The 20,409-nt window shown below is 40.9% G+C and overlaps 9 protein-coding genes across 9 annotated transcripts; 5 read left to right on the top strand and 4 right to left on the bottom strand.

The window, feature by feature from the left end:
* The first annotated feature begins 2,689 nt into the window (after positions 1-2,689).
* LOC126842201 (histone H2A) lies at positions 2,690-3,155 on the top strand. Its single transcript, XM_050579087.1, has one exon. The coding sequence runs from the start codon at positions 2,733-2,735 to the stop codon at positions 3,108-3,110; it is 378 nt and encodes a 125-aa protein (XP_050435044.1). The 5' UTR covers positions 2,690-2,732; the 3' UTR covers positions 3,111-3,155.
* Positions 3,156-4,083: 928 nt separating this feature from the next.
* LOC126842209 (histone H4) lies at positions 4,084-4,493 on the bottom strand. Its single transcript, XM_050579095.1, has one exon. The coding sequence runs from the start codon at positions 4,451-4,453 to the stop codon at positions 4,142-4,144; it is 312 nt and encodes a 103-aa protein (XP_050435052.1). The 5' UTR covers positions 4,454-4,493; the 3' UTR covers positions 4,084-4,141.
* A 2,859-nt stretch (positions 4,494-7,352) lies between these two features.
* LOC126842192 (histone H1-like) lies at positions 7,353-8,066 on the top strand. The gene has a single exon (XM_050579078.1). It carries the CDS (start codon positions 7,393-7,395, stop codon positions 8,020-8,022), a length of 630 nt encoding a protein of 209 aa, XP_050435035.1. The 5' UTR covers positions 7,353-7,392; the 3' UTR covers positions 8,023-8,066.
* Positions 8,067-10,128: 2,062 nt separating this feature from the next.
* On the bottom strand, positions 10,129-10,610 carry LOC126842196 (histone H2B). The gene has a single exon (XM_050579081.1). The coding sequence runs from the start codon at positions 10,556-10,558 to the stop codon at positions 10,181-10,183; it is 378 nt and encodes a 125-aa protein (XP_050435038.1). The 5' UTR covers positions 10,559-10,610; the 3' UTR covers positions 10,129-10,180.
* Positions 10,611-10,959: 349 nt separating this feature from the next.
* On the top strand, positions 10,960-11,425 carry LOC126842198 (histone H2A). Its single transcript, XM_050579084.1, has one exon. It carries the CDS (start codon positions 11,003-11,005, stop codon positions 11,378-11,380), a length of 378 nt encoding a protein of 125 aa, XP_050435041.1. The 5' UTR covers positions 10,960-11,002; the 3' UTR covers positions 11,381-11,425.
* Positions 11,426-12,355: 930 nt separating this feature from the next.
* LOC126842208 (histone H4) lies at positions 12,356-12,765 on the bottom strand. The gene has a single exon (XM_050579094.1). It carries the CDS (start codon positions 12,723-12,725, stop codon positions 12,414-12,416), a length of 312 nt encoding a protein of 103 aa, XP_050435051.1. The 5' UTR covers positions 12,726-12,765; the 3' UTR covers positions 12,356-12,413.
* A 2,849-nt stretch (positions 12,766-15,614) lies between these two features.
* Positions 15,615-16,328, top strand: LOC126842191 (histone H1-like). Its single transcript, XM_050579077.1, has one exon. It carries the CDS (start codon positions 15,655-15,657, stop codon positions 16,282-16,284), a length of 630 nt encoding a protein of 209 aa, XP_050435034.1. The 5' UTR covers positions 15,615-15,654; the 3' UTR covers positions 16,285-16,328.
* A 2,063-nt stretch (positions 16,329-18,391) lies between these two features.
* Positions 18,392-18,873, bottom strand: LOC126842203 (histone H2B). Its single transcript, XM_050579089.1, has one exon. The coding sequence runs from the start codon at positions 18,819-18,821 to the stop codon at positions 18,444-18,446; it is 378 nt and encodes a 125-aa protein (XP_050435046.1). The 5' UTR covers positions 18,822-18,873; the 3' UTR covers positions 18,392-18,443.
* A 349-nt stretch (positions 18,874-19,222) lies between these two features.
* LOC126842197 (histone H2A) lies at positions 19,223-19,688 on the top strand. Its single transcript, XM_050579083.1, has one exon. It carries the CDS (start codon positions 19,266-19,268, stop codon positions 19,641-19,643), a length of 378 nt encoding a protein of 125 aa, XP_050435040.1. The 5' UTR covers positions 19,223-19,265; the 3' UTR covers positions 19,644-19,688.
* Positions 19,689-20,409: the final 721 nt, after the last annotated feature.

Here is a 20,409-nt window from a genome sequence, read left to right as displayed (position 1 = left end):
GGGGTCTCGGTTTATTTGCCATTCGCGACGAATTCGGTTTTTCAGGGTTATTTCGTGGAGGATGAAGTCTGGGATTTGGTTTTTGGTGGAGTTCTTTTTGGAGATTGATGCGCTATTGTTGAGGACTGTTTGTATGTAACTAGTAAGTTTTGTTATGGCCGTGTCAATTTCTTGCATTTTGTTCGTTGGAGGGTTGATGATAGCGGATTCTCATGACAGGATGTCTTTGAATTTTTTCCAGTTGATTAAGCGATTGGTGGATGGTGGGGATGATTTGATTGGAGAGCTTGAAATTTCCAGGAGTACCGGATTGTGGTCTGATGAGGGCTCGTTTAGGTTAGTGACTTTGACTAGTAAGGGTACTCTGGTCAGGGCTATGTCCAGGACATCAGGTCTGTGGCCTGGAGATGATGGGTAGTGAGTTGGGGAGTCCGGAGCGTAGATCATATAGTCGTTTTATTGTAGGTAGTTGTAGATTGTCTTTCCGGATAGGTTGTGCAGTCTGCTATTCCAGAGAGTGTGCTTTGCGTTCAGGTCTCCTGCCGCTATAAACCATTTGGCGCTTTTTGTTAGTATGTCGAGGTCGGTAATCTCTAGTTTTGCATTTGGGGGCTTGTAGACTGCTGAAACCAATACTTCTTTGTCGTCAATTTGTATTAGGATGCTAGTTGATTGGAGAGCTGTGTTTAGTTTCGTTGGTTGATGAGTTACGCTTCTGTGTACAAGTATGGCTGTTCCTCCGTGAGATGGTGAGCCTGGAACTAGAGGTAGATCATTTCTGTAGGTGAAGAAGTTCGGAAGTTTGAGGTTAATTTTCGGATTCAGGTGGGTTTCGTTTAGTAATATAATGTCTGTTTTGTTTTGATTAATGTAGTTTTGGAGTTCGAGGATTTTATTTTTGATGCCGTTGGAGTTCCAGTAAACAATTTTTAGGTTATTCATTGTTGATTGCTAATATTTTGAGAAATGAATTAATTGTTGAAATTAGAAGAGTTTTTGGGTCCTCGTTAGAAGTGATAGTTTGTAAGAGATCTTTGAGTAGTTGGATGATTTGGTTTGTGTGATTTGGCTGGATGTTTGGCTACATCCAGCATATTTATGTTTGGGTGTAATACGTCTTCAGTTGGATTTATTTCTGCTTTGGATGGTAGGTGTTTGTTACCCAGTTCGGTTACTTGATGGTAGTAGGAGCAGCCGCGATAATTCGCGGTGTGCTCGCCACCGCAATTGCAGCACTTTGGTTTCATTTCTTGGGTTTTTGTGCATTCTTTAGGTAAGTGGGGGCCGGCGCACTTGACGCATCTAGGTGGGTGTCCGCAATTGCCCGAGCCGTGCCCAAATCTTTGGCATGCGAAGCATTGGGCCGGTCCTGTTTTCTTAAATTGTTCGACGGAAATTTTAATATAAAATAGTGAATCGAGGTCGTAAATCTCTTTAGCGTTTGCGTTGTGAGTCAGAATCACTAGGCAAATAGGAAGTAGTTTACTTGGGCTACCAAAGCGCTTGACGGTCTGTATCTCGAAGCCGTGGTTTGTTAGTTCTTGTTTGAGTTCGTCTTCTTCGATGTCAGTTGGTAGGCCTCTAATTATGACTTTCATAGTTCTTTCGTCTGGAAGTTTGAAGGTGTGAAATGCAATGTTGTTTTCGGTAAGAATTTTCTGAATTATTCGGAATTGGTTAACTTCGTTTGTGATTAGTTGGATGTTGTTGTCGGACGTTATTTTTGCTGTGAAGGAGTCTGGATTGGTGTCAGGATTTTGGAAAATAGTTGGGGCGATTTTTCTCCATGCCGAGGATTCTAGCATTATTGGTGGTATTTTGAATTTTTTGACAGAATTTGGTTTAACAGAGCTTGTCTTATGAGGAGAATCTTGACATTGTTGGTTGGATAGGCTGGAGGAAGAAGATGAAATGTAAGGGTCGCCTGACATGGAGTCGTTGTCGGTAACCTCCGGGGAGGTTGGTGCGGAGCGCTGTTTGCCTTTATTATCAGACAATGACAATGACTGGACTATTTTCTTAGCTTGTGGGGAGCAAGAGCGACGGTTAAATGAGGCAGGCGGAGATTTTCTTTTTCTGGCCATGGTGGCGAGAGTAGGGATGCTACGGGTTTGTGTTGAAAGTTGTACGGACGGCGTACCGACTAGTAAACACGATCGCGACGTATCAAAGATACGCTTTGAATTGTTTGTGTTGCCCGTTGGCAGTCGAGCGCACGGCGGAAGTACTGCGGCAATGTGAGGGCGCGGCCCCACGACAGCGCTGGGGAATTCGACGCGACGAACTTCGGTTGGCGGACTGTGACTGGAGGACTAGTCGGAGTACCGTACGGTGGTCGCGGCGGACTATATATGATGGTTCGAAAATCGTTTACGCTCATATTTATTACGCGTCGCGACTTCGTTTATCGAGTACGATTTGTAAGAGTCGACGAAAAAACGACGAGTAAGACTAACACTTTGTGTTTAAAAGCGAACCCTACGATGTGCCGTTTTTTCATCGTCAACGTCTAAGCATCAAAGAAAAACACGACGAGTATAAACAACACATAGCTTGGGACGTTCATACCTACGAAGTGTGGTTTTTCATCGTTGTTATTTTCAAACGTAGGCCAACATACAGACGCGTTTACGTCGTATAAGTGTATAAATACCGATTTTGGCCTGTTCCGATCATCAGTATCGTCTGGATTTTCTCTCGTTTCACTACACGACAATCTACAATCGAGCATCATGAGCGGACGCGGCAAAGGAGGAAAAGCAAAGAGCGGCAAATCGAAGACCCGGTCGTCCCGTGCCGGACTCCAGTTCCCGGTCGGTCGTATCCATCGTCTGTTGAGGAAGGGCAACTACGCCGAGCGCGTCGGTGCCGGCGCTCCCGTGTACCTGGCCGCCGTCATGGAGTACTTGGCCGCTGAAGTGTTGGAGTTGGCCGGTAACGCCGCCCGTGACAACAAGAAGACCCGTATCATCCCCAGACATTTGCAGTTGGCCATCAGGAACGACGAGGAGTTGAACAAACTGTTGTCCGGCGTCACCATCGCCCAAGGCGGTGTGTTGCCCAACATCCAAGCCGTCCTTTTGCCCAAGAAGACCGAAAAGAAAGCATAAGAACGTCGTCGCCGTATTTACAAATATTAAAACGGCCCTTTTCAGGGCCACCAATATTTACTATTATTGCGCAACACTCTTGTTGTGTTTTCGGTATAAAATGATGTGCTATGTTGGGCGAAAAATATCGTTACATTATTTTGTCGAGCCTTAGAAAATATAGGTATATTTAAACAATTATAACTTAGAATTTCAGCAAATCTACTTTAGTTATTTTTTAGGTCAATAACAATTTATAAAATATGACTATAACTCGAATTGGAAATAATATTTAAGTATAATATACAATATGATTATTAGTATGAGCTTGAAATACCAACGTATACATATGTGACAACAGTGATTTAATGACACTTGACTAAAACAAAAAAGACAATTGTATTTTGCTATTTAGCTACAACATCGGCCGGCACTACAATAATAACATCATTGGTTAATATCGAAATATTGTCTCTTCAATAATATTGTCATCGATATTAATAGATATTATAGATTTAGATCAATGACTTACAATATTATATTATTGTGACAATAAATTAGTACTATATGTCTATTTTACCAATGGGCTATAGTTATAAAAATCGTATATTACCCACGTGCGATTCTACTAATTGTATAATACACAAATATTCAATTATTATGTTATATTATATTATACATTTAGTTTGTTATATTTTTTATGTCAACTAGCATGTATGTTACAGAGTACACAATAGTCTGTATGTACTATAAAATATTAACTCGAACAATTACAAATGTATACCGTTAAAACTACTCGTTTGTATATATATTATTATTATAATGGCAATACGCCATAACGTTTTGTTAATTCATACGGTATACTTCATAATATTAACTATTTTGCGCATCCAAACACGTGACACATAATATTAGTACTCATGTAGCCGACTGCGAAATGCATTAAATGACATAAACGTTAATGGATAATTGTGATAACATAAAATGGTGGCCCTGAAAAGGGCCGTTTTAAAGAACAGTAGGTAGGGTGCAATGCGAACGGTCGTCGGGAATTAACCTCCGAAACCGTACAGAGTGCGGCCTTGGCGTTTCAGAGCGTAGACCACGTCCATGGCGGTGACGGTCTTCCTCTTGGCGTGCTCGGTGTAGGTGACGGCGTCACGGATTACGTTTTCCAGAAACACCTTCAACACTCCGCGGGTCTCTTCGTAGATCAGGCCGGAGATACGTTTGACACCACCGCGGCGGGCTAACCGACGAATGGCCGGCTTGGTGATTCCTTGGATGTTGTCCCGCAGCACTTTACGATGACGTTTGGCGCCTCCTTTTCCCAAACCTTTTCCTCCTTTGCCGCGTCCGGTCATTGTTGCTGATTGTCGTTCGGAGAGCTGCGTCGGACTGAAGAAACAAATCGAATGATGCCCGGACAACGTTTTCGCGTCGTATTTATGTAATCGGGCCGTCGCGCGGACCAATCGCGGCGCGGTATCGCGCGAACCCCCTCTGTTTCGGCAGGCCGTTCCGTCGACCAATGAGAACTCGCGCCTATGATCCGAATTTGTATATAACCAGCTCGTTCGGTGTGTGGAGACACATTCGACCGTTTCGAGTTTTTACAGACAGTCTACGAACTACCGACATGGCCCGTACCAAGCAAACCGCCCGCAAATCTACCGGAGGCAAGGCTCCCAGGAAGCAGTTGGCCACCAAAGCCGCCCGCAAGAGCGCACCGGCGACCGGAGGAGTGAAGAAACCCCATCGTTACCGTCCCGGTACCGTGGCTCTCCGTGAAATCCGTCGTTACCAGAAGAGCACCGAGCTGTTGATCCGCAAATTGCCGTTCCAACGCTTGGTCCGCGAGATCGCCCAAGACTTCAAGACCGACTTGCGTTTCCAGAGCTCGGCCGTCATGGCTCTGCAAGAAGCCAGCGAAGCATACTTGGTCGGTCTGTTCGAAGACACCAACTTGTGCGCTATCCACGCCAAGCGCGTTACCATCATGCCCAAGGACATCCAGTTGGCTCGCCGTATTCGCGGAGAACGTGCTTAATCGTCTCAAACACTACAAATCCTCTTTAAAACGGCCCTTTTCAGGGCCACTACATGCGTTACAATTATTTCTTTATTGACCTTACAGCGGGCGCCGCGCTGTTGGTAAAATTAATACAACAGTTTGTACTATGTTTATTATTATCGACGGTCGTGGGTATCCCCCCGAGAATGTTGTTACTTACATTTTTAGATTAATCTTGAAAATTTCCAACGACCGTTTTTATTGAAGTATTATTTGTATTAAAAAAAAGCGGGTAAAATAATAGGCGATAGACGATGAACGGGTCGGGATAGTGTTAGGCAAGTGTAAATGTATTTTTGGCGCGCGCGGGAAGTAGTCGGCGGCGGCCGCCGCGTTATAGTCGATATGAATTTGAAAGGTTGTAGAACGTGGTGTATAAAGGAATTATTATTTTCTATCCGGTTTGTCCGACGGGAGGGATGGAAGCGTTATTAAAAAAAAGAAAAAAAAACCCGTAGATTGTGGTGTATTGTTTAAAACTATTTTAACTGAAAGTAGGTAGATAGATGAGCCCCACACGTTTCCGCGGCACTTAATTTAAAATACACGGGCAGTGACGACATCAATAGGTTCTATACGTTTCTCAAAACTAAATAATATAATATACCAAATGACGTATAATAATAATAATATATTACTTGCTAATGTGAAATGGCCATTGTTCAGCTGGTGTTTGTATTTTGTTTATCGAATACCTAGCCCATAATATACAATTAATTATAAAAGTCAACACTTTTTGAAATTTTGGGAAAACATGAAAAAAACCGTTTAAAGACATAATAATTAAGACAAATAGTTGTTATCTAATAATTGCAATTTTTTTTTGTTAATTGCTCTATATTTTAAATTATTTTTCCAACCACGTTTCAAATGAAAAAGTAACTAGGTTCGGCACTCAAATGTGAGTAAACGAAAAGTTTTGGAATTAAGTAGATTATTTCTGGAGAAAAAAAAAACAACGATTTTATTCATAAAATACATTTTCTATTTCTATTTCTAATTTTACAATAATAATTTAGCATTTTCGTTTAATAAAATGAGAAATAATTGTTTCCGACTTTAATATTAAAATATAATAATATGTAATACCGTTGTGATGGTAATAAGTTTTTATTTGACAAACGGTCAATATTACATGCCTCTTGGCAATTACTGCAGACAATAACTTTTGGAAATAAGCCTACACATAAAGTATATGTTTATCGGGTAAAAAAACGGGTTTTGGAAATTTATTTCGAGACAAAATAAACCAAAACGTCAATCATAAAACTTTAAAAGATAATACCGATATTAATTTTTTGCAACGTAATCGGTTTTGTAAACGGGCTACTCGTCGTTCAGTTTATACACTGTGCTGTCCTCGTCATAATATGGACCCCCGACGATCACGGGCGAGTCTAGATATTTAACAATACTACTGTTGAGCAGACGTAATAAATCGGTCTCGAACTTTCAAAAATATATAAAATAAATTTGAACAAACGTAAAGACGTCTTAGTCGCGACGGTTTACTCGTTCGAAGCGGCTTACGGTTCGATTAAAATACAGTTCAGCGTTCGTTTGGAAGTCTTATTTTTAATAGAAATCGGGGCAGCTTTGATAGCCGAACGGGTAATATATTTTTATAATGACAATTGAAATTGTTTTTACTATTTTCGGTGTAATCTTAGGTCGATTCGGTCGGTGTGGCCGCCGTCAAAATATCGCATAGAGTCTCGACGATAACTGCGCGACGCGTAAAACTACTAACGACCCGAATTCGACACGGCCCCCTTCGGTCCCTTCATAACTCAGACTCTTATACCCTACGCGATAATTTTTCAATACACGTGCAGATTGCGAATCGAAAAGACTTTTTAATTTAACTCGACATTAACGGGTTGTAATCGACCTCGAAAGAGGTGTATCGTTGAATAGTCGGACTGGTCGGAACAACCTCCTACGGCACAGCGGCCGTCGACTTAAAGAGAAAATTCGACCGACCGACGGCTTTGCTATAACGTTGGCTTTAAGGAGAAAGAGATTTATCGCCGTTGAGTGATTTTCGAGCGGAAAAAACGAGATAAAACGGAACGGGATCACGTCAAAACGGAAAATTCGATTCCGTAAGCGTTTACTAGTCGGTATGGCGACGAGTATATAGACGGTGTGACGGCCAAACTCGAGTTATACACACCGTTCCTGTTCATTTTGCCAGAGTACCAGAGTCTATTTTCAAACCGCTTCACCATGACCGACACCGCAGTCGCCGCACCAGCACCAGCCGCCTCGTCGCCGGCCCAGGCCAAGTCGCCGAAAAAGAAGTCCGCCGCTCCCAAGGCGAAGAAAGCCGCACCGGCTCATCCTACCACAGCCGTGATGGTGATCGCAGCCGTCAAGGAACTGAAGGAGAAAAAAGGATCGTCGTTGCCGGCTATCAAGAAATATTTGGCCGCCAACTACAAAGTGGACGCTGCCAAGCTAGCGCCTTTCATCCGCAAATTCCTAAAGTCGGCCGTCGCCAGCGGCAAGCTGGTCCAGACCAAGGGCAACGGAGCGTCGGGCCATTTCAAATTGGCCGCCGAAGTCAAAAAAGAGAAGAAGGTAGCGCCGAAAAAGAAGCCGATCGCCAAGAAAGCGGCGGTGTCCAAGGCGCCCGGAGCGGCCAAGAAGAGGAAGAGCACCGGTGCCAAGAAACCGAAATCCGGCGAGCCCGCCGCCAAGAAGGTGAAAAAGGTAGCCGCAGCGCCTAAACCCAAAGCCGCGAAACCGAAAAAGTCTCCGGCCAAGGCTAAGAAAGCGCCGGCCACCAAAGCCAAGGCACCCAAGGCGAAGAAGGTGGCAGTCAAGAAGACGGCTGCGCCCAAAAAGAAGGCGTAATTTGTTAAAAACACTCTCTTAAACCCTTAAAACGGTCCTTTTCAGGACCACCAAATATTAATAAAATATAATATACACACAATAGTCGTGTCGGTCAACGGCGGTGTCTCGTACCGATATTTAATATTTTATAGATTATAGTAATACAAACTACAGTAAGTAATAGTGACTGTGAAATGGAATGAAAAAGTTAAAACGATTACAATATGAGTAAATACGTTTGTTATTGTATATTTAGGAAAATTATGTCCTACAGATACAAACTTAGAATAAATCCGTAGTTCATCAACTGTTAGTCGGTATTACCCGTAGAATACAAATAAAAAAAAATTATGACAATCGTATTTTAAACAGATTGAAAGGGCAGGGGTGACGCCTTTAGAATGGACGAGCGGGGAAATTTAATAAAAATACCAACGTTATTTTAATGCTATAAAAAATACTTGGCTATTGCAGATAATATGTAAGATGATTAAAGCGATTATGAAGTATGCAAGCATGTATGTATGTATGTATGTATGTACGTATGGATGGCGTGTACGTTAAAAGACATTGCTTTTAGAATTGATCGATATCGAGATAGTTTTTCGTGTACAGTTTATCATACTACAAATTGACCTGACTGATTAAAAACGGAAAAAAACAACCGACGCGGCCGCTGCGCTGTGCGTTAAACGGCACACGCGAGATATAGATAACAGGACAAAAACAAAAAAACAAACGAGCGGAATGAACGACCCACGTCGTTGTATTCATTTGTATTTCATTGTAAATTTGTATTCAAATTCAAATACTTGTGTACTATAGTCGTATATGATAAACTGTACACGAAAAACCGTCTCGATGTCGATCAATTCTAAAAGCGATATCTGTTGACGTACACACCATCCATACATACATACATACATACATGCATGCATGCATACGTACTCACATACAAACGTACTTCATAATCGCTTTTTTTATATTGTACCTATCTGTAAATTGTTCAATGAAACCCCAAGTATGCACTCGAAATTTATTTTTAAATATAACTTGTATTTTTTAAATATCATGTTCATACTAGTTGTAACCGCAAAACCTAAATAAAAATAGTTTTTAATAAAAAATATAATTTAACACTTTTAAATAAACAAAATTTTAAAATATGACGCAATTATCGAAAATAATAAAACATTTGAGTACCCACCTGCCTAAGAATAAAAAAATCCCAAAATATACAACAAAAAAAAAATGTTCGATTCTTTAAAATGTAATTCAAAATTGTAACTTGTCAGTGTCGTATACGCACTTTGGTACACGAACCGTTAAAAACACACAACACAAACACACACACTTAAAATCGACGGGAGAAAAGGTAACACTTTTAAATTAAGTAAAAGAAAAGTAACTCAAAAGTTAATAAACACACACACAATTATAATATTCGTAAAAACAATAATGCGCGCGACAATACCCTCCTCGTAATAAAACGGTCGATTACGGGAGAGTGCCCCCGACAAAGTAATTTGGGCGGCCTTAAATGATAAACATTATTGACATTTTTACTGTGTAGACAATTTTGTATAGTTTTGTTTTGATTGTTTGGCCTGCGTTTATTTGCTAAAATACGTTGGTCTTTAAGAACTATACTGCAGTCAGATGTATTTTTCAGACCATTCGGTACAAGTCCCGGGCCCTAATAATATAATATATTCAAATGCAATAATATTATACTCTGCCAGTAAACTGTGTCGTTATGCAATTAACTCGAGTGAGCAGATCACTGTTGTATTTTATTTTAGTTAATAAAGCTGTTATATACATATATAGCTAATATTGTTTTCCCGTTTTTTTCTAATTTGTGTAGTGAATTTATATTTTTAGTAATGTAATGTGAAAAAATTCGCTGAATGTACAAATAAAATACACGTCGTAGTACTAACCGACGACAAACGTAATATAATGATACAAAAGACGATAACACACACGGCGGTCGTCCGTCCGGTCGGTGATATTGTCAATAAAAATTAAAAACCCCAGATATTAATAACTTAAATAGGATACACTACGAGTAATAATAATAATAATATATAATAACGTGTATCAGAATAATAATTTGGTGGCCCTGAAAAGGGCCGTTTTAAGTGGATATAGCGCGCGACTAATATCGAAATGCTTATTTGGAACTGGTGTACTTGGTCACGGCCTTGGTGCCTTCACTGACGGCGTGCTTGGCCAATTCACCGGGCAACAGGAGACGGACGGCGGTCTGGATCTCCCGGCTGGTGATGGTCGAACGCTTGTTGTAGTGGGCCAGACGGCTGGATTCGGCGGCGATGCGTTCGAAAATGTCGTTGACGAAGCTGTTCATGATGCTCATCGCCTTGGAGGATACGCCGGTGTCGGGGTGGACTTGTTTCAACACCTTGTAGATGTAAATACCGTACGATTCTTTCCTCTTCGGCTTGCGCTTCTTGTCGGACTTGGTGATGTTTTTCTGCGCCTTGCCGGACTTCTTCATGGCCTTGCCTGCGGATTTACCTCCTGGTGCCATAGTGACTGCGGTTGTACACGGTTTGCGGGTCGTCGAAATAGTTGGCCGGTAGCTGGTGGACGAATGATGGTTCGAAAATCGTTTACGCTCATATTTATTACGCGTCGCGACTTGGTTTATCGAGTACGATTTGTAAGAGTCGACGAAAAAACGACGAGTAAGACTAACACTTTGTGTTTAAAAGCGAACCCTACGATGTGCCGTTTTTTCATCGTCAACGTCTAAGCATCAAAGAAAAACACGACGAGTATAAACAACACATAGCTTGGGACGTTCATACCTACGAAGTGTGGTTTTTCATCGTTGTTATTTTCAAACGTAGGCCAACATACAGACGCGTTTACGTCGTATAAGTGTATAAATACCGATTTTGGCCTGTTCCGATCATCAGTATCGTCTGGATTTTCTCTCGTTTCACTACACGACAATCTACAATCGAGCATCATGAGCGGACGCGGCAAAGGAGGAAAAGCAAAGAGCGGCAAATCGAAGACCCGGTCGTCCCGTGCCGGACTCCAGTTCCCGGTCGGTCGTATCCATCGTCTGTTGAGGAAGGGCAACTACGCCGAGCGCGTCGGTGCCGGCGCTCCCGTGTACCTGGCCGCCGTCATGGAGTACTTGGCCGCTGAAGTGTTGGAGTTGGCCGGTAACGCCGCCCGTGACAACAAGAAGACCCGTATCATCCCCAGACATTTGCAGTTGGCCATCAGGAACGACGAGGAGTTGAACAAACTGTTGTCCGGCGTCACCATCGCCCAAGGCGGTGTGTTGCCCAACATCCAAGCCGTCCTTTTGCCCAAGAAGACCGAAAAGAAAGCATAAGAACGTCGTCGCCGTATTTACAAATATTAAAACGGCCCTTTTCAGGGCCACCAATATTTACTATTATTGCGCAACACTCTTGTTGTGTTTTCGGTATAAAATGATGTGCTATGTTGGGCGAAAAATATCGTTACATTATTTTGTCGAGCCTTAGAAAATATAGGTATATTTAAACAATTATAACTTAGAATTTCAGCAAATCTACTTTAGTTATTTTTTTAGGTCAATAACAATTTATAAAATATGACTATAACTCGAATTGGAAATAATATTTAAGTATAATATACAATATGATTATTAGTATGAGCTTGAAATACCAACGTATACATATGTGACAACAGTGATTTAATGACACTTGACTAAAACAAAAAAGACAATTGTATTTTGCTATTTAGCTACAACATCGGCCGGCACTACAATAATAACATCATTGGTTAATATCGAAATATTGTCTCTTCAATAATATTGTCATCGATATTAATAGATATTATAGATTTAGATCAATGACTTACAATATTATATTATTGTGACAATAAATTAGTACTATATGTCTATTTTACCAATGGGCTATAGTTATAAAAATCGTATATTACCCACGTGCGATTCTACTAATTGTATAATACACAAATATTCAATTAGTATGTTATATTATATTATACATTTAGTTTGTTATATTTTTTATGTCAACTAGCATGTATGTTACAGAGTACACAATAGTCTGTATGTACTATAAAATATTAACTCGAACAATTACAAATGTATACCGTTAAAACTACTCGTTTGTATATATATTATTATTATAATGGCAATACGCCATAACGTTTTGTTAATTCATACGGTATACTTCATAATATTAACTATTTTGCGCATCCAAACACGTGACACATAATTATATATACTCATGTAGCCGACTGCGAAATGCATTAAATGACATAAACGTTAATGGATAATTGTGATAACATAAAATGGTGGCCCTGAAAAGGGCCGTTTTAAAGAACAGTAGGTAGGGTGCAATGCGAACGGTCGTCGGGAATTAACCTCCGAAACCGTACAGAGTGCGGCCTTGGCGTTTCAGAGCGTAGACCACGTCCATGGCGGTGACGGTCTTCCTCTTGGCGTGCTCGGTGTAGGTGACGGCGTCACGGATTACGTTTTCCAGAAACACCTTCAACACTCCGCGGGTCTCTTCGTAGATCAGGCCGGAGATACGTTTGACACCACCGCGGCGGGCTAACCGACGAATGGCCGGCTTGGTGATTCCTTGGATGTTGTCCCGCAGCACTTTACGATGACGTTTGGCGCCTCCTTTTCCCAAACCTTTTCCTCCTTTGCCGCGTCCGGTCATTGTTGCTGATTGTCGTTCGGAGAGCTGCGTCGGACTGAAGAAACAAATCGAATGATGCCCGGACAACGTTTTCGCGTCGTATTTATGTAATCGGGCCGTCGCGCGGACCAATCGCGGCGCGGTATCGCGCGAACCCCCTCTGTTTCGGCAGGCCGTTCCGTCGACCAATGAGAACTCGCGCCTATGATCCGAATTTGTATATAACCAGCTCGTTCGGTGTGCGGAGACACATTCGACCGTTTCGAGTTTTTACAGACAGTCTACGAACTACCGACATGGCCCGTACCAAGCAAACCGCCCGCAAATCTACCGGAGGCAAGGCTCCCAGGAAGCAGTTGGCCACCAAAGCCGCCCGCAAGAGCGCACCGGCGACCGGAGGAGTGAAGAAACCCCATCGTTACCGTCCCGGTACCGTGGCTCTCCGTGAAATCCGTCGTTACCAGAAGAGCACCGAGCTGTTGATCCGCAAATTGCCGTTCCAACGTTTGGTCCGCGAGATCGCCCAAGACTTCAAGACCGACTTGCGTTTCCAGAGCTCGGCCGTCATGGCTCTGCAAGAAGCCAGCGAAGCATACTTGGTCGGTCTGTTCGAAGACACCAACTTGTGCGCTATCCACGCCAAGCGCGTTACCATCATGCCCAAGGACATCCAGTTGGCTCGCCGTATTCGCGGAGAACGTGCTTAATCGTCTCAAACACTACAAATCCTCTTTAAAACGGCCCTTTTCAGGGCCACTACATGCGTTACAATTATTTCTTTATTGACCTTCCAGCGGGCGCCGCGCTGTTGGTAAAATTAATACAACAGTTTTATTATTATCGACGGTCGTGGGTATCCCCCCGAGAATGTTGTTACTTACATTTTTAGATTAATCTTGAAAATTTCCAACGACCGTTTTTATTGAAGTATTATTTGTATTAAAAAAAAGCGGGTAAAATAATAGGCGATAGACGATGAACGGGTCGGGATAGTGTTAGGCATAGTGTAAATGTATTTTTGGCGCGCGCGGGAAGTAGTCGGCGGCGGCCGCCGCGTTATAGTCGATATGAATTTGAAAGGTGTAGAACGTGGTGTATAAAGGAATTATTATTTTCTATCCGGTTTGTCCGACGGGAGGGATGGAAGCGTTATTAAAAAAAAGAAAAAAAACCCGTAGATTGTGGTGTATTGTTTAAAACTATTTTAACTGAAATTAGGTAGACAGATGAGCCCCACACGTTTCCGCGGCACTTAATTTAAAATACACGGGCAGTGACGACATCAATAGGTTCTATACGTTTCTCAAAACTAAATAATATAATATACCAAATGACGTATAATAATAATAATATATTACTTGCTAATGTGAAATGGCCATTGTTCAGCTGGTGTTTGTATTTTGTTTATCGAATACCTAGCCCATAATATACAGTTAATTATAAAAGTCAACACTTTTTGAAATTTTGGGAAAACATGAAAAAAACCGTTTAAAGACATAATAATTAAGACAAATAGTTGTTATCTAATAATTGCAATTTTTTTTTTGTTAATTGCTCTATATTTTAAATTATTTTTCCAACCACGTTTCAAATGAAAAAGTAACTAGGTTCGGCACTCAAATGTGAGTAAACGAAAAGTTTTGGAATTAAGTAGATTATTTCTGGAGAAAAAAAAAACAACGATTTTATTCATAAAATACATTTTCTATTTCTATTTCTAATTTTACAATAATAATTTAGCATTTTCGTTTAATAAAATGAGAAATAATTGTTTCCGACTTTAATATTAAAATATAATAATATGTAATACCGTTGTGATGGTAATAAGTTTTTATTTGACAAACGGTCAATATTACATGCCTCTTGGCAATTACTGCAGACAATAACTTTTGGAAATAAGCCTACACATAAAGTATATGTTTATCGGGTAAAAAAACGGGTTTTGGACATTTATTTCGAGACAAAATAAACCAAAACGTCAATCATAAAACTTTAAAAGATAATACCGATATTAATTTTTTGCAACGTAATCGGTTTTGTAAACGGGCTACTCGTCGTTCAGTTTATACACTGTGCTGTCCTCGTCATAATATGGACCCCCGACGATCACGGGCGAGTCTAGATATTTAACAATACTACTGTTGAGCAGACGTAATAAATCGGTCTCGAACTTTCAAAAATATATAAAATAAATTTGAACAAACGTAAAGACGTCTTAGTCGCGACGGTTTACTCGTTCGAAGCGGCTTACGGTTCGATTAAAATACAGTTCAGCGTTCGTTTGGAAGTCTTATTTTTAATAGAAATCGGGGCAGCTTTGATAGCCGAACGGGTAATATATTTTTATAATGACAATTGAAATTGTTTTTACTATTTTCGGTGTAATCTTAGGTCGATTCGGTCGGTGTGGCCGCCGTCAAAATATCGCATAGAGTCTCGACGATAACTGCGCGACGCGTAAAACTACTAACGACCCGAATTCGACACGGCCCCCTTCGGTCCCTTCATAACTCAGACTCTTATGCCCTACGCGATAATTTTTCAATACACGTGCAGATTGCGAATCGAAAAGACTTTTTAATTTAACTCGACATTAACGGGTTGTAATCGACCTCGAAAGAGGTGTATCGTTGAATAGTCGGACTGGTCGGAACAACCTCCTACGGCACAGCGGCCGTCGACTTAAAGAGAAAATTCGACCGACCGACGGCTTTGCTATAACGTTGGCTTTAAGGAGAAAGAGATTTATCGCCGTTGAGTGATTTTCGAGCGGAAAAAACGAGATAAAACGGAACGGGATCACGTCAAAACGGAAAATTCGATTCCGTAAGCGTTTACTAGTCGGTATGGCGACGAGTATATAGACGGTGTGACGGCCAAACTCGAGTTATACACACCGTTCCTGTTCATTTTGCCAGAGTACCAGAGTCTATTTTCAAACCGCTTCACCATGACCGACACCGCAGTCGCCGCACCAGCACCAGCCGCCTCGTCGCCGGCCCAGGCCAAGTCGCCGAAAAAGAAGTCCGCCGCTCCCAAGGCGAAGAAAGCCGCACCGGCTCATCCTACCACAGCCGTGATGGTGATCGCAGCCGTCAAGGAACTGAAGGAGAAAAAAGGATCGTCGTTGCCGGCTATCAAGAAATATTTGGCCGCCAACTACAAAGTGGACGCTGCCAAGCTAGCGCCTTTCATCCGCAAATTCCTAAAGTCGGCCGTCGCCAGCGGCAAGCTGGTCCAGACCAAGGGCAACGGAGCGTCGGGCCATTTCAAATTGGCCGCCGAAGTCAAAAAAGAGAAGAAGGTAGCGCCGAAAAAGAAGCCGATCGCCAAGAAAGCGGCGGTGTCCAAGGCGCCCGGAGCGGCCAAGAAGAGGAAGAGCACCGGTGCCAAGAAACCGAAATCCGGCGAGCCCGCCGCCAAGAAGGTGAAAAAGGTAGCCGCAGCGCCTAAACCCAAAGCCGCGAAACCGAAAAAGTCTCCGGCCAAGGCTAAGAAAGCGCCGGCCACCAAAGCCAAGGCACCCAAGGCGAAGAAGGTGGCAGTCAAGAAGACGGCTGCGCCCAAAAAGAAGGCGTAATTTGTTAAAAACACTCTCTTAAACCCTTAAAACGGTCCTTTTCAGGACCACCAAATATTAATAAAATATAATATACACACAATAGTCGTGTCGGTCAACGGCGGTGTCTCGTACCGATATTTAATATTTTATAGATTATAGTAATACAAACTACAGTAAGTAATAGTGACTGTGAAATGGAATGAAAAAGTTAAAACGATTACAATATGAGTAAATACGTTTGTTATTGTATATTTAGGAAAATTATGTCCTACAGATACAAACTTAGAATAAATCCGTAGTTCATCAACTGTTAGTCGGTATTACCCGTAGAATACAAATAAAAAAAAATTATGACAATCGTATTTTAAACAGATTGAAAGGGCAGGGGTGACGCCTTTAGAATGGACGAGCGGGAAAATTTAATAAAAATACCAACGTTATTTTAATGCTATAAAAAATACTTGGCTATTGCAGATAATATGTAAGATGATTAAAGCGATTATGAAGTATGCAAGCATGTATGTATGTATGTATGTATGTACGTATGGATGGCGTGTACGTTAAAAGACATTGCTTTTAGAATTGATCGATATCGAGATAGTTTTTCGTGTACAGTTTATCATACTACAAATTGACCTGACTGATTAAAAACGGAAAAAAACAACCGACGCGGCCGCTGCGCTGTGCGTTAAACGGCACACGCGAGATATAGATAACAGGACAAAAACAAAAAAACAAACGAGCGGAATGAACGACCCACGTCGTTGTATTCATTTGTATTTCATTGTAAATTTGTATTCAAATTCAAATACTTGTGTACTATAGTCGTATATGATAAACTGTACACGAAAAACCGTCTCGATGTCGATCAATTCTAAAAGCGATATCTGTTGACGTACACACCATCCATACATACATACATACATACATGCATGCATGCATACGTACTCACATACAAACGTACTTCATAATCGCTTTTTTTATATTGTACCTATCTGTAAATTGTTCAATGAAACCCCAAGTATGCACTCGAAATTTATTTTTAAATATAACTTGTATTTTTTAAATATCATGTTCATACTAGTTGGTAACCGCAAAACCTAAATAAAAATAGTTTTTATAAAAAATAAATTTAACACTTTTAAATAAACAAAATTTTAAAATATGACGCAATTATCGAAAATAATAAAACATTTGAGTACCCACCTGCCTAAGAATAAAAAAATCCCAAAATATACAACAAAAAAAAAATGTTCGATTCTTTAAAATGTAATTCAAAATTGTAACTTGTCAGTGTCGTATACGCACTTTGGTACACGAACCGTTAAACACAAACACACACACACACACACTTAAAATCGACGGGAGAAAAGGTAACACTTTTAAATTAAGTAAAAGAAAAGTAACTCAAAAGTTAATAAACACACACACAATTATAATATTCGTAAAAACAATAATGCGCGCGACAATACCCTCCTCGTAATAAAACGGTCGATTACGGGAGAGTGCCCCCGACAAAGTAATTTGGGCGGCCTTAAATGATAAACATTATTGACATTTTTACTGTGTAGACAATTTTGTATAGTTTTGTTTTGATTGTTTGGCCTGCGTTTATTTGCTAAAATACGTTGGTCTTTAAGAACTATACTGCAGTCAGATGTATTTTTCAGACCATTCGGTACAAGTCCCGGGCCCTAATAATATAATATATTCAAATGCAATAATATTATACTCTGCCAGTAAACTGTGTCGTTATGCAATTAACTCGAGTGAGCAGATCACTGTTGTATTTTATTTTAGTTAATAAAGCTGTTATATACATATATAGCTAATATGTGTTTTTCCCGTTTTTTTCTAATTTGTGTAGTGAATTTATATTTTTAGTAATGTAATGTGAAAAAATTCGCTGAATGTACAAATAAAATACACGTCGTAGTACTAACCGACGACAAACGTAATATAATGATACAAAAGACGATAACACACACGGCGGTCGTCCGTCCGGTCGGTGATATTGTCAATAAAAATTAAAAACCCCAGATATTAATAACTTAAATAGGATACACTACGAGTAATAATAATATATAATATATTATAACGTGTATCAGAATAATAATTTGGTGGCCCTGAAAAGGGCCGTTTTAAGTGGATATAGCGCGCGACTAATATCGAAATGCTTATTTGGAACTGGTGTACTTGGTCACGGCCTTGGTGCCTTCACTGACGGCGTGCTTGGCCAATTCACCGGGCAACAGGAGACGGACGGCGGTCTGGATCTCCCGGCTGGTGATGGTCGAACGCTTGTTGTAGTGGGCCAGACGGCTGGATTCGGCGGCGATGCGTTCGAAAATGTCGTTGACGAAGCTGTTCATGATGCTCATCGCCTTGGAGGAAACGCCGGTGTCGGGGTGGACTTGTTTCAACACCTTGTAGATGTAAATACCGTACGATTCTTTCCTCTTCGGCTTGCGCTTCTTGTCGGACTTGGTGATGTTTTTCTGCGCCTTGCCGGACTTCTTCATGGCCTTGCCTGCGGATTTACCTCCTGGTGCCATAGTGACTGCGGTTGTACACGGTTTGCGGGTCGTCGAAATAGTTGGCCGGTAGCTGGTGGACGAATGATGGTTCGAAAATCGTTTACGCTCATATTTATTACGCGTCGCGACTTGGTTTATCGAGTACGATTTGTAAGAGTCGACGAAAAAACGACGAGTAAGACTAACACTTTGTGTTTAAAAGCGAACCCTACGATGTGCCGTTTTTTCATCGTCAACGTCTAAGCATCAAAGAAAAACACGACGAGTATAAACAACACATAGCTTGGGACGTTCATACCTACGAAGTGTGGTTTTTCATCGTTGTTATTTTCAAACGTAGGCCAACATACAGACGCGTTTACGTCGTATAAGTGTATAAATACCGATTTTGGCCTGTTCCGATCATCAGTATCGTCTGGATTTTCTCTCGTTTCACTACACGACAATCTACAATCGAGCATCATGAGCGGACGCGGCAAAGGAGGAAAAGCAAAGAGCGGCAAATCGAAGACCCGGTCGTCCCGTGCCGGACTCCAGTTCCCGGTCGGTCGTATCCATCGTCTGTTGAGGAAGGGCAACTACGCCGAGCGCGTCGGTGCCGGCGCTCCCGTGTACCTGGCCGCCGTCATGGAGTACTTGGCCGCTGAAGTGTTGGAGTTGGCCGGTAACGCCGCCCGTGACAACAAGAAGACCCGTATCATCCCCAGACATTTGCAGTTGGCCATCAGGAACGACGAGGAGTTGAACAAACTGTTGTCCGGCGTCACCATCGCCCAAGGCGGTGTGTTGCCCAACATCCAAGCCGTCCTTTTGCCCAAGAAGACCGAAAAGAAAGCATAAGAACGTCGTCGCCGTATTTACAAATATTAAAACGGCCCTTTTCAGGGCCACCAATATTTACTATTATTGCGCAACACTCTTGTTGTGTTTTCGGTATAAAATGATGTGCTATGTTGGGCGAAAAATATCGTTACATTATTTTGTCGAGCCTTAGAAAATATAGGTATATTTAAACAATTATAACTTAGAATTTCAGCAAATCTACTTTAGTTATTTTTTTAGGTCAATAACAATTTATAAAATATGACTATAACTCGAATTGGAAATAATATTTAAGTATAATATACAATATGATTATTAGTATGAGCTTGAAATACCAACGTATACATATGTGACAACAGTGATTTAATGACACTTGACTAAAACAAAAAAGACAATTGTATTTTGCTATTTAGCTACAACATCGGCCGGCACTACAATAATAACATCATTGGTTAATATCGAAATATTGTCTCTTCAATAATATTGTCATCGATATTAATAGATATTATAGATTTAGATCAATGACTTACAATATTATATTATTGTGACAATAAATTAGTACTATATGTCTATTTTACCAATGGGCTATAGTTATAAAAATCGTATATTACCCACGTGCGATTCTACTAATTGTATAATACACAAATATTCAATTAGTATGTTATATTATATTATACATTTAGTTTGTTATATTTTTTATGTCAACTAGCATGTATGTTACAGAGTACACAATAGTCTGTATGTACTATAAAATATTAACTCGAACAATTACAAATGTATACCG

Source organism: Adelges cooleyi, unplaced genomic scaffold (genome assembly GCF_023614345.1).
Source record: "Adelges cooleyi isolate 19-005CV unplaced genomic scaffold, UGA_ACOO_1.1 ACOO_flye_CR_arks_rails_tigmint_CR_PRNA_450, whole genome shotgun sequence".
NCBI lineage: Eukaryota > Metazoa > Arthropoda > Insecta > Hemiptera > Adelgidae > Adelges > Adelges cooleyi.
This window is presented reverse-complemented; position numbering and strand designations above follow the sequence as displayed.

Excerpts from the sequence above, each read along its gene's own strand:
- LOC126842201 (XM_050579087.1), top strand. The coding sequence starts at position 2,733 with ATGAGCGGACGCGGCAAAGGAGGAAAAGCAAAGAGCGGCAAATCGAAG.
- LOC126842209 (XM_050579095.1), bottom strand. The coding sequence starts at position 4,453 with ATGACCGGACGCGGCAAAGGAGGAAAAGGTTTGGGAAAAGGAGGCGCC.
- LOC126842192 (XM_050579078.1), top strand. The coding sequence starts at position 7,393 with ATGACCGACACCGCAGTCGCCGCACCAGCACCAGCCGCCTCGTCGCCG.
- LOC126842196 (XM_050579081.1), bottom strand. The coding sequence starts at position 10,558 with ATGGCACCAGGAGGTAAATCCGCAGGCAAGGCCATGAAGAAGTCCGGC.
- LOC126842198 (XM_050579084.1), top strand. The coding sequence starts at position 11,003 with ATGAGCGGACGCGGCAAAGGAGGAAAAGCAAAGAGCGGCAAATCGAAG.
- LOC126842208 (XM_050579094.1), bottom strand. The coding sequence starts at position 12,725 with ATGACCGGACGCGGCAAAGGAGGAAAAGGTTTGGGAAAAGGAGGCGCC.
- LOC126842191 (XM_050579077.1), top strand. The coding sequence starts at position 15,655 with ATGACCGACACCGCAGTCGCCGCACCAGCACCAGCCGCCTCGTCGCCG.
- LOC126842203 (XM_050579089.1), bottom strand. The coding sequence starts at position 18,821 with ATGGCACCAGGAGGTAAATCCGCAGGCAAGGCCATGAAGAAGTCCGGC.
- LOC126842197 (XM_050579083.1), top strand. The coding sequence starts at position 19,266 with ATGAGCGGACGCGGCAAAGGAGGAAAAGCAAAGAGCGGCAAATCGAAG.